The sequence below is a fragment of the Lepidochelys olivacea genome (assembly GCF_965140295.1).
Source record: "Lepidochelys olivacea isolate rLepOli2 genome assembly, chromosome: 1".
NCBI classification, from domain to species: Eukaryota; Metazoa; Chordata; order Testudines; family Cheloniidae; genus Lepidochelys; species Lepidochelys olivacea.
Genome location: NC_140411.1, coordinates 17,932,633 through 17,944,985, shown reverse-complemented (window position 1 = coordinate 17,944,985; position 12,353 = coordinate 17,932,633). Strand labels below are relative to the sequence as shown.

The 12,353-nt window shown below is 47.1% G+C and overlaps 1 protein-coding gene across 1 annotated transcript; it reads left to right on the top strand.

The window, feature by feature from the left end:
• The first annotated feature begins 3,531 nt into the window (after positions 1-3,531).
• Positions 3,532-7,472, top strand: KCTD14 (potassium channel tetramerization domain containing 14). The gene is made up of 2 exons (XM_084617539.1): positions 3,532-3,789; positions 6,747-7,472. Exons 1-2 carry the CDS (start codon positions 3,730-3,732, stop codon positions 7,416-7,418), a joined length of 732 nt encoding a protein of 243 aa, XP_084473665.1. The 5' UTR covers positions 3,532-3,729; the 3' UTR covers positions 7,419-7,472.
• The last annotated feature ends 4,881 nt before the right edge of the window (positions 7,473-12,353 follow it).

Genomic DNA, 12,353 nt, shown 5'->3' with positions numbered 1-12,353 from the left:
TTTCAATGATTTTCCAAGTGCTTCTTGCCAAGGCACAGCCCAACAGTGAGATCCGGGCTGATGTTGCAGTCCAATATAAGGTAAAATCTAGGCTTCTAGGCTATACTTCCCCTAAAGGAGGAGCCTAACTAACTGCCCTAACAATGGTCGCCGTGGCTTTTCCTGGGGCACATAGAATAGCAGCGACAATGAAGATGCCGATGGTGGGAAACCCATGAACCTTGTCACTCTAGACTATGGAGCCTTTCAAGCTCTCTGCCTTTTTTCCCTTTCCCAAGGGAGAGTGAGACGCAAACCAGCAGGCTGTGGGGAGCTATGGAAGAGCACAGTCAGTGTTTTGGGGGGGGATGAGAGCCCTCTCTCAGCTCCGCCTCTCTCATCCCCCCCAAATCATTGACTGTGCTCTTCCAGGGCATTGTTTGCTCTCCCCACACCTTCCCCAGTAGCCTCCCTTCGACGGGGAGGAAAAGAGAAGAGCACCAGGCTGCAAGAGCAACTGTTTCCATGCAGTGCTAGTACAGAGGACTTTGTTCCGGAGTCAGACACTGACAGTTCAAAGCTACTTGCAGGAGTCAATTGCAGCCCCACAGGGTGGAGGGCTGCAGCCAAACAGGCCAGACCAGTGGGCCCACTGTCTCTACCGGGGCCAGTTCTAGCAGCTTCAGAGGCAGGTGTACAATGCCCACAACTCTGCAGTGACGTGCCCCCTGGGGAGAAAGGGTGGGGGGAAGGGGTTCTTAAACCCATTTCAAACAGGAGTGATTTGGCAGTTGGAAATCAAAAACCCATAACAAAAAAAATTCAACTGGGAGAAGCTCATATACTAGGACCGTGAAACAGCATCTTAAAACTAGCCATGCTGTCAGCAGGGTTCTGCAAGCTCAGCAGCAGAGCAACAACGATCCTACAGCTCACAGACATGGCACCTTTCAGTCAGACAACTCAAAATGCTTCACAAACACTGGCCTTGATTCTTCAGGGTCACATGCTGGTGTAAGTGACCCCAGCATAAAGCAGGGGTAAGAGAATGGAGGCTGAGACCCAGGAACTGTAACCCGTTCAAGAGGCTGGTCCACCAGAGGAAATAGCCTACTACTGCTACCACCTTTGCTTAAGTGGGGGAGATCTGTGCTGTGTTGTTGAAGGGCCTGTGTTCAGATCCTGAGGCGGCCATAAGCACCCCTGATTTTGGTTTTGGAAAATCCTATTGATGAGCTTTAACAAAGCTAACCTCTCCCCTCTTTATTTGCCATGCTCTAGTTCAGGGGTTTTCAACCTTTTTTGGGGGGGGGGGGCCCTAACATGCTATAAAAATTTCATGCCCCACCTGTGCCACAACGTTTTCTGCATATCCAGTAGATTAAAAGCCAGGACCAGGGTTCGGGGGTAGCAAGCAGGGCAGTTGCCTACCAGGGCCCCACGCCACAGGGGGCCCCACAAAGCTAAGCTGCTCGGGCTTCGATTTCAGCCCCCTGTGGTGGGGCTCGGGCTTTGGCTTTCTGCCCTGGGCCCCAGCAAGTCTAACACCGGCCCCTCTCTGGTTTATTTTGATTGACCCCCTGAAATCTGCTCAAGGCCCTCCTGGGGCTCCCGGACTCCTGGTTGAGAACCACTGCTCTAGTTAAAAGTTTGCAAGGGCAGAGAGGTGAGGTTCCATCCATCCAATCCTGCAACTGCAGGAACAGAGGCTGGTGACTCCAGTAACAAAAACTCACTGTACAGAACGAACTTTGAATTTATATCAGTCAACAGCTTCAGGTTTACAAGTGAATTAAATCCAGGATGTTCGAAAGGCATAAGTGAGTTGTCCCCATGTAAGAATGGGATTTGCAAAAATCAGTGACCTAGAAAATTCAGACCTGCCAACCCTCACTGTTTTCCAGTGAGTCTTGATTGTTTATGTGTTAAGAGGCTCACACAACCTCCTACCTCCAAGGACGTCTCAGGTTTCACTGCACTCAGCTCTGTTAACTCTTTAGGCCTGGCAAGAGAAAATCCAAGCACTGCACTAAAAAGAATGCATAGTAACTCAGACATGGATTATTCGTGAGGATCTCTGGGGAGAAATGGTTACAGCTGTGCAGGAAGCTCTGAACATAACCTAACAGGATGTCACACTCATCTGGTCTGGGTTGCATCATAAAGTCAAGACTTGGGCCAAGTTCACTGAAAGGTTCATTCAGGTGCATGAGTCATTCAGTGGAATCTTGGCCTAGCTTTGATCAAGCCTTGGCTGATGATGGGTTTAATTTCAAAAACTAGTGACACGAGTCAAATTCAAATCTCTTTCACTTTGTGCTGCAAGCTTCTTTCTGGATCAAACCTTAAAGCCTGGTTCTTGCCGGGGGAGAGGGATGCAAACCCACACAAAGCAAAACCAAAAAAGAGTTGGCATGAACATTTGCAAACTGACACAGTCCAGCTGTGGGAATGAGGTGCAAAGAGAGAAAGACAGACAGACTAAGGAGAGGATATACTGGCCTCTGACGTAACAGGTGAACCTCAAAAAATCTGGAGCAGAGATGAGGCTGTATTGCAAGATTCTGCTATGGATCTGAATTTCAGCAACGTTTTTGGGTCAGGTCTTGGATTCAGCACTCTCCTTTCCTTTTAGGGTGACCAGATAGCAAGTGGGAAAAATTGGGATACTTTTTTTTTCCAGAGGATAGAGTGCAACTAGTTGCATATAAAAGACAAAGTCCCTAATAGTAGGACAGTCCCGATAATAGCAGGAGATCTGGTCACCCTATCTCCTTTAGAGTTCCTGTTTATATTCACTCTTATTTGAACCTCTGTGGTTTAAAAATCTGGCTGGAAATCTCATTAGCATAGATTCCCCTCCCCTCCCCCCACGAGTTTTCTGATGCTGCCTGACTCCAGCTAGGCTGGCAATACCACAACCAAGGAATTTCTGGTACTTTCCACCTTTGATCCCAGGTGAATCCAGGTGTATGAAAAATGCAGTGAGGCGAGGATGTTAACCAAACGTTTGTGAACTATCAAAAAAGGTTCAGGGTTGAATGGAGCTTCGGCTCTGATCTTATTTTACCTGCACCAATTAATGAATGTCTGAGCACCCCAGAAAAACACAGGCACGTATGGGCATCCGAGTCTGGACACGTTGGCCAAAGCGCATGTGAACTATGGGCTGTAAGGTTCAGACTAACCCACGTACTGTGTCTTTAAACAGAGTGAGAAGGCCAAAGGGCAGGGACAGCAGGGAGTAACCAGTTCAGCCAGAGAGTTGTCACACATGGCAGTGCTCCCGGACAGGCTCTGTGCATTGGGAGGGATTGTCTGGGGTTTAGTCACTGCACTGTATCACAGGCGGATGCACTGGGCACTCAGCCCAGGTCCACCCTGCCCCTCACAAGGTGTTGTGTGCGACTTGCCAGAGGGCTGATGAATACACACTTCCGCTTACAGGCTCAGCCCCCCCCCCCCCCCCCGCTCTGTCACACCTGTAAGCTGTCGCACAGCAGCACCTGAGCACACTTGCGCCCTTAGGACAGCAGCTGGGCTGGAGTCACATACAGGAGCCGAGAACAGACCTGAGCCACTGCACAGAAGCTGAGGGAGAATTAGAGAAGGGAGCCTGGAGCTATCCTGTACCCCTTGGCAGAGGCCGGGAGAGTCAGAGAGAAGCCCTGATCTGAGTGCCAAGCAGCAAGTTCCTCTTGTACCTCTGAGCCTCCCGCTCCCTTCCTTTGCCCTGCAGGCCTGGGGGAGATGAGCATTTCATCTGAGCACCGATCCCTGGGGAAACAAGTCACGAGCAGTCTACAAACGGTGAGGGGGCTTGGCAATCTTCTGCCTGGTGGGGGGTCTCCGCAGTTTGGGGGTGGGAACAGCATCCTCCTTTGCCCCATTCTGGATGTTATGCTGCTTTTAGCCTGCTTGCCATTTCTGAGACGCAGGGGTCAGCCAGCACCCAGAGATATGACCCAGAGGTGACTTTATGAAAAGCCTTTAGTTCCAGTTTGATCACATTGTCCATTCTGAGCATAATGGTGCCTCCAACTTAGACTCAAGAGTTCTGACAATGACACGGCCTGCACTCGGCAGTGATTTCTGCTCCTGAACTGAAGGGTTTAACTTGTATTTGTTGGAAAATTAAAAAAAAACAAAAACACAAGCTTTTCTTGCTCGATGGGGTATTATATAGTTGACAATTGCAAGGAAGTTATCCTAGCATTTTAGATTTGCAGAACATTGACACCAGACTAGAATAGCAGGTTTGCTAATTCACGCTAATGTTAAGGACACCTAGGTCAGGTCTACACTAGGAAATTAGCTTGGTATACCTACATTGCTCAGGGTATGAAAAATCCACATCCTTGAGTGACACAGTTAAATCGACCTAACCCCTGGTGTGGACAGCGCTAAGTCAGCAGGAGAATTCACCTCTCGGGGAGGCAGAGTACCTACGTGCACAGCGTAGGTAGCCTCTTCACTGAAGTGCTACAGTGGCATAGCTGGAGTGTTTTAAGTGTAGACTTGCCCTTAGTGAGAGTCCCCAATAATAATACCCAGCTGGTATATAACGCTTGTCATCAGGAGATTTCCAAGTGCTTTACAAAGGAAGTCAGTATCACAATCCCCATTTTATAGATTAGGAAACTGAGGCACGGAGCTGGGACGTGACTTGTCCAAGGCCAACCAGCAGGCCAGTGGCAGAAGCAGGACTACAACCTAGGTCTCCTGAGTCCAAAGCCAATGCTCTAGCCACTAGACCACATTACCAAGGGTTACTAATTAGTGAGTTGTAAAACGTGTTCATTTCCTTTGACAGAGTAGTTTGCTGTTAGTCATTGATGACAACCCTTTGTAAAGGTTTCTGTAAAAAGAGCGAAGGCTCAGCAGTACAAGACCTCGCTTCCCAGCCCTGCTGTTTGATCTTTGCTGGGAAGTGGGGTGAAATTGCTGGTTTTCAGGTGGGACTTACTGAGTTTGTGGGCTAGTGTAAAAACATTAAGTGAGGTTCCACTATATAAGTATTGTTGGGTCTTGGTCTCTTTTTCCTGCACCTGGCACAGTCATTTACACCTCTGTCAGGTGGGTGAAAATAATTCCCAATGTGAATGACACCATTGTACACCCACTTTGCTTTGGTGTAAATGACTGTGCAAGGTGCAGGGCAATGGAGAATCAGGCCCTTTTTATTTCACTGTTCCTTGGACCTAAGCTTATATGTAACCTTCATGTTCCCCCTACATTTTCTGGCTACAGGCTCAATCCTGAGCACCTGGGCCCTGACCTAGCAAAGCACTTTAAGCTTGCAGTTAGTTCTGCTGGAGTTGATCCTTACATGATCAAGCCCTATGTGGACGAAAAAGAGCAGATGAGCTACAACAGGAAATCAGTTTTGTGCCTGATGCTTTCCCAGCAGCTAGGTGTGGTTGTAGCAGTTTAGAGCACATGACTTGCATTCCAGCAATAATTGTGTTAGAGAACACAAACCTGCTTGGTTCCTGACTTTTAAATAAACAAGAAAACCATCCTTCCCCCCCCCACACGCTTTGCTGCACTGAGCACTGAATAAAGTGGCTCTGCAGAAAGTGGGGAGGTGTCACTTTTTCATCACTCAGCACTGGGGATATTGTGCTGCTGGAGGAGCCATCAGAAGTAACTAGTCTACACTGGCCACGCTAAAGGACTGCCACGGCAGCACTTTAACGTGGCGTGTGTGGTCGCAGCGCAGCACCGGGAGAGAGCTCTCCCAGCGCTCTGAAAAAACCATCTCCCCGAGGGGCACAGCTCCCCGTGCTGGTGCACTGTCTACGCTGGTGCTTTACAGCGCGGAAATTTGCTGCGCTCAGGGTGTTTTTGCCAGTGTAGACCAGGCCTAAGATTGTGACCTCTCTGGGCATTCAAGGATCCCATGGCATTTTTCACAAAAGTGATGACATTATGGCCTGCAGAAATTCAAATTTGAGTAAGTTCCCCTGTAGTGTTAGGTTGCCATATTCTTCTTCACTTCATGGCCTAAACGCTATGGGAAAGGTTTAGGCTGCCTTGATAAACAGCTGTTATCTTCCACCCCAGAAATGGCGGCATTTCAGTGGTGCATGATCAGCTAATCTGGTCCAGTTTTGGGATTTATAACAATGCCCCAAAATAGGTAAAACTAATTTGGGGTTTTGTTACTAAAATTTCACACAGCTCTTGTCCCAGCTCTTAAGGGAAAACCCAAATTAAGGGGAGAGGAAAATAAAACTTTAGTTATTAATACTGTAACAAATCCTTGGTTGTCCTCATGCTTGTTGCTATCACCTCAATGAAACTTCACAATAGCAGGGAGCGACCTCAGCACTTTCTGTTCCCAAGGCATAGGCCTCTATCACGTCAGCTAATGGGAAATGCAGAGACAGAATGGTCCAGCAGTTAGGGCACTCATCTGAAATCCAAGTTCAAGTCCCTGTGTGACCTTGGCCAAGTCACTTACTCTCTCTGTGCCTCAGCTTCCTAACTCTAAAATGAGGATAATGGCACTTCCCTACCTCACAGGGGTGTTATGTGGAGAAATCCATTACAGAATGTGAGCTGCTTAGATATTATGGCAATGGGAATCATATAAGTATCTTAGACAGACTCTTGGTTAGCTATTAGCAGGATATGAACTCAGATACAGAGGTGAGCAGTTCTGAGCCCATCCACTTGGGGGCAGTGACACACTAGCCAGTTAATTCCAATTCCCCACTGCTCTGACATGTAATGGGTGTGGTATTTTCCCACTGTGATTGCAGCTGTCACCAATCGTGGAGTTAAACATTGGCGGGGAGGTGTACACAACAACGCTAAGCACCCTGAAGAAACACCCTGGCTCCAAGCTGGCAGAGATGTTTACTGGCCAGCCCAAGCTCAGGACTGACTCAGAGGGGAGGTTCTTCATTGACAGGCCAGGCACCTATTTTAAGTACATCTTGGAATACCTCCGCAGTAACCAGGTGCCCACCCAGTGCATCCAGGATGTGTATAAAGAGGCATTGTTCTATGACATTGAGCCTCTGGTCAAGCAGCTGGAGGACTCCCCTCAGATTTTTGGGGAGGTGGTGGCAAGGAAGCAGTTTCTGGCCCACGTGCCCAACTACAACGAGAACATTGAGCTGATGATTCGCATTGGCAGGGCGGAGGCGGTAGCCTCCCGCCAGTCCAGCGTCACAGTGTGTGTGGTCAGGACCGAGGAGGATGCAGCCAAGTGTCACGACACCCTGAACAGCTTGGACATGGATAAGAAATCTGTGGTGAAGTTTGGCCCTTGGAAGGCAACGCCGAGCATTTCTGACCTATTGGATTGCATTAAAATGGACATTGAAGCCAAAGGATACAAGATTTCCTTCCAGCCCCACGTCACGGAGAAAGGCTTCCGGATCAAATCCTACGTCTTCTTCTACAAATTTCTGTTCACCTGGTGGTAGCAAAAGGGAAGGGTTGGCAGTGATTTTTAAATGGCTATTAAAATAAATAGACTTCTGTTGTTTTAATATAGAAAATCTCTCAGAGATCAGATTCTGGAATCTGGCCAAACTGCACACCTCACAAGTTGAGATGTGTGTGCAACGGGAGTGTAAATCCTCCCCGCCCCCATGCTATTCCAAAACTGAGTCTATCGTGTGCAGGCCTGGTCTTCCAGTGTAAGTCAGAGCAGCCTTAGACTGATTGCTAACAGCCCCAAGGGGCTGAAACCACATTCAGGGGACCAGAGCAGTAGAGGGTGTCATCCTCTTTACTCTGACCTCATTCTGTGTAAACAGCCAGAGCTGCAGGTAGTGTAGTCTCTACACCAGCTGTGGGGCAATCGTCCTGGGACTGAGTTAACCAGTTTTACAGCCAGAAACAGCTGTCAGTGCAGTGCAAAGTAGCCACATTGGAGGATCTGGTACAGAATTTTTACTGTTGCTACACATATACAGTAATAGGCAGAACGAACTTTGCTTGGCTTCCAGATCCCAGGTCATGTTTGCAGTACTGGGGGGAAATCATCTTTGTAAAAAGAAAAGGAGGACTTGTGGCACCTTAGAGACTAACCAATTTATTTGAGCATAAGCTTTCGTGAGCTACAGCTCACTTCATCGGATGCCTACTGTGGAAAGTGTAGAAAATCTTTTTATATACACACAAAGCATGAAAAAATACCTCCTCCCACCCCACTCTCCTGCTGGTAATAGCTTATCTAAAGTGATCACTCTCCTTACAATGTGTATGATAATCAAGTTGGGCCATTTCCAGCACTAATCCAGGTTTTCTCGCCCCCCCTTCCCCTCCCCCACAAACCCACTCTCCTGCTGGTAATAGCTTATCTAAAGTGACCACTCTCCTTACAAGACAGGTAGCCTGTTTCCTCTTGTTTTTTCCTACCCCCCCCCCCCAGATGTTCTGGTTTAACTTGGATTTAAACTTGAAGAGTGGTCAGTTTGGATGAGCTATTACCAGCAGGAGAGTGAGTTTGTGTGTGTATGGGGGTGGGGGGGATGTGAGAAAACCTGGATTTGTGCAGGAAATAGCCCAACTTGATTGTCATGCACATTGTGTAAAGAGTTGTCACTTTGGATGGGCTATCACCAGCAGGAGAGTGAATTTGTGTGTGGGGGTGGAGGGTGAGAAAACCTGGATTTGTGCTGGAAATGGCCCACCTGATGATCACTTTAGATAAGCTATTACCAGCAGGACAGTGGGGTGGGAGGAGGTATTGGTTCATATTCTCTGTGTATATATAAAGTCTGCTGCAGTTTCCACGATATGCATCTGAGGAAGTGAGCTGTAGCTCACGAAAGCTTATGCTCTAATAAATTGGTTAGTCTCTAAGGTGCCACAAGTACTCCTTTTCTTTCTCCTTACAATGTGTATGATAATCAAGGTGGGCCATTTCCAGCACAAATCCAGGGTTTAACAAGAACGTCTGAGGGGGCGGGGGGTAGGAAAAAACAAGGGGAAATAGGTTACCTTGTATAATGACTTAGCCACTCCCAGTCTCTATTCAAGCCTAAGTTAATTGTATCCAATTTGCAAATGAATTCCAATTCAACAGTTTCTCGCTGGAGTCTGGATTTGAAGTTTTTTTGTTGTAATATAGCAACTTTCATGTCTGTAATCGCGTGACCAGAGAGATTGAAGTGTTCTCTGACTGGTTAATGAATGTTATAATTCTTGACATCTGTTTTGTGTCCATTTATTCTTTTACGTAGAGACTGTCCAGTTTGACCAATGTAAATGGCAGAGGGGCATTGCTGGCACATGATGGCATATATCACATTGGTGGATGTGCAGGTGAACGAGCCTCTGATAGTGTGGCTGATGTTATTAGGCCCTGTGATGGTGTCCCCTGAATAGATATGTGGGCACAGTTGGCAACGGGCTTTGTTGCAAGGATAGGTTCCTGGGTTAGTGGTTCTGTTGTGTTGTATGTGGTTGCTGGTGAGTATTTGCTTCAGGTTGGGGGGTTGTCTGTAGGCAAGGACTGGCCTGTCTCCCAAGATTTGTGAGAGTGTTGGGTCATCCCTCAGGATAGGTTGTAGATCCTTAATAATGCTTTGGAGGGGTTTTAGTTGGGGGCTGAAGGTGACGGCTAGTGGCGTTCTGTTATTTTCTTTGTTAGGCCTGTCCTGTAGTAGGTGACTTCTGGGAACTCTTCTGGTTCTATCAATCTGTTTCTTCACTTCCGCAGGTGGGTATTGTAGGTGTAAGAATGCTTGACAGAGATCTTGTAGGTGTTTGTCTCTGTCTGAGGGGTTGGAGCAAATGCGGTTGTATCACAGAGCCTGGCTGTAGACGATGGATCGTGTGGTGTGGTCAGGGTGAAAGCTGGAGCATGTAAGTAGGAATAGCGGTCAGTAGGTTTCCGGTATAGGGTGGTGGTTATGTGACCATTGTTTATTAGCACTGTAGTGTCCAGGAAGTGGATCTCTTGTGTGGACTGGACCAGGCTGAGGTTGAGCATAAGCTTTCGTGAGCTACAGCTCACTTCATCGGATGCATACTGTGGAAAGTGTAGAAGATCTTTTTATATACACACAAAACATGAAAAAATACCTCCTCCCACCTCACTCTCCTGCTGGTAATAGCTTATCTAACGTGATCACTCTCCTTACCATGTGTATGATAATCAAGTTGGGCCATTTCCAGCACAAATCCAGGTTTTCTCACCCCCCACTTTAGATAAGCTATTACCAGCAGGAGAGTGGGTTGGGAGGAGGTATTTTTTCATGCTTTATGTGTATAAAAAGATCTTCTACACTTTCCACAGTATGCATCCGATGAAGTGAGCTGTAGCTCACGAAAGCTTATGCTCAAATAAATTGGTTAGTCTCTAAGGTACCACAAGTACTCCTTTTCTTTTTGCAAATACAGACTAACACGGCTGTTACTCTGAAACCCATCTTTGTAAAGCAGCAAATCAGGTCTGGAAGTGTCATTGAGAGAGGAATAAATATGGGAGTACACCAAGTCCTTAGTCTGAATATAGCTTTACTCTTAAGGGTACTTCTGCTCTTGGAGCTAGGGACGGGGTGTGTGATTCCCAGCTCGAGGAGAATACCCATGCCAGCTCTAATTGAACTAGCATGCTCAAAGTACAATGTAGTGAGAGTGGCAGAAGGGGCTAACTGCCCTGAGGACATGCCCCTCTGAGGCCCTAGAAACATTCTCAGGGCGGCTAACCCATCCCGCAGCTTGCCCTGCCATGGCTACCTTCTGTTTTTAGTGGACTAGCTCAGTGGGAGTTCACACAGGTATGACTCCTCGAGGGGAGAATCACACAGCCCCAGCTACCAGGGCAGACATACTCACTGGTCTCTCAGCTACATCTGCGTATGATCAATTATATGACTTCAGTTGAAGGAGTTATATAAGCACATGCAACTCAGTGACTGATGGTGAACTTTGGGGCAAGTGGGACATAGCAGAAACCCCCAGGGCTCCCCCACACCACAATGCCCCCCTCCCCCGACTTAGTCCCAGAACTCTGGGTGCTCTTCTCTTCCCCATCATTCCCACCTTGCTTAGCCCTGGCCTCTTAAGTCTCCTCCCTGCTCCCTCCCTTCACCTGAATTTCTCCTTACTCCCCCAGCCACACTTCCCCATTAGTCCCAAGCCCCTGAGGCTTCTTCACCTCCTAGGCCTGGAGTGACTGACAAGATTTACCCACTCACCAGAGTGGATCTTCTCCTGAGCCTCTTGCCTTTCTTCTTGATTTTCTGGGGCCTCCCACAGCTCCTTGTCAATTTCTCCTGCCGCTTCTCCTCTCCAACAGACTGTGCAGTCAAGATCTGAGAGGAAGCAAGTGGTGGGGATTTTGAGTGGGGTTTGTGGTGCTGAATTCACTGCCCATCTCTGAATAACTGCAGAGTGCTCTGAAGCCTTTGGTGGGGGTGGGGCAGTGCCCTGACGCCCTCTATACATGAGCTGCCACTGAACCCACTGGCAGCTGCGCTCGCTCATGCCAAGGCAAAATTTGGCCCTCTGCTGAGAAAACCAATGCTCTAAGACAGTGGTTCTTAACCTGGTCCATACCAGGACCTTGTGTTAAAACAGATAAGGTTTCAGGACCCCTACCTCTCCTCTAGCTGTAAAGAAAAAGGGTGTCAATGCCCAGGTTGACAACCCATTCTCTAGCAAATATTATTATTATTATTTGTATTGTGGTAGCACTAGGAGCCCCAGTCATGAACCAGGTCCCCATTGAGCAAGGTGTTGTACAAACACAGACCAAAAAGATGGTGTCTGCCCCAAAGGTTTTCCAGTTTAAGTTGAAGGTGTTCTACTTCTTAATGCAGCAGTGTTTAGCTATTTTTTGTGCCATCAGTTACATCTCTTTGAGTGCTACCAATGAATATATGCATCAGGAGACATAATGAAACCCCACAATGATTATTAGATGGAAGAGTCTCATAAGGTACTTCCAATAGTACAAACTACAGCCCAGTTCCTACAGTCGCTACTAAAGCAAAACTCCCTTCAACTTCCATAAAATTTTGCCTGAGTAGGGGGTGCTGGATTGGGTCCTCTATTGTTTTTTAAAACCTTAATATTCACAAATTTATTTTTTATTTATTTTTATACTCAAGACAGCTGATGATTTTCAATTATTTACTACTCCAGGGATATCTGAAAATCATATTGGTTATTCTAGATCATGGTTATGTTTACTTTTGCTCTTGAAATATGGGTTGCCTCCTATAAAGGACAATATGTGTTTTGGGATAGTAATTAAATACACTTTTAAAAGCCTCTTTGCATAGTATAAATTTACCTTCTTTATTATCCCCTTAAAAACCCACAAAGCTTTCCTTATACACTACTGGGTTAGAATCTATCTTCATGAAATGTAGTATAAAAGGCCTACATCCTGGTTATTG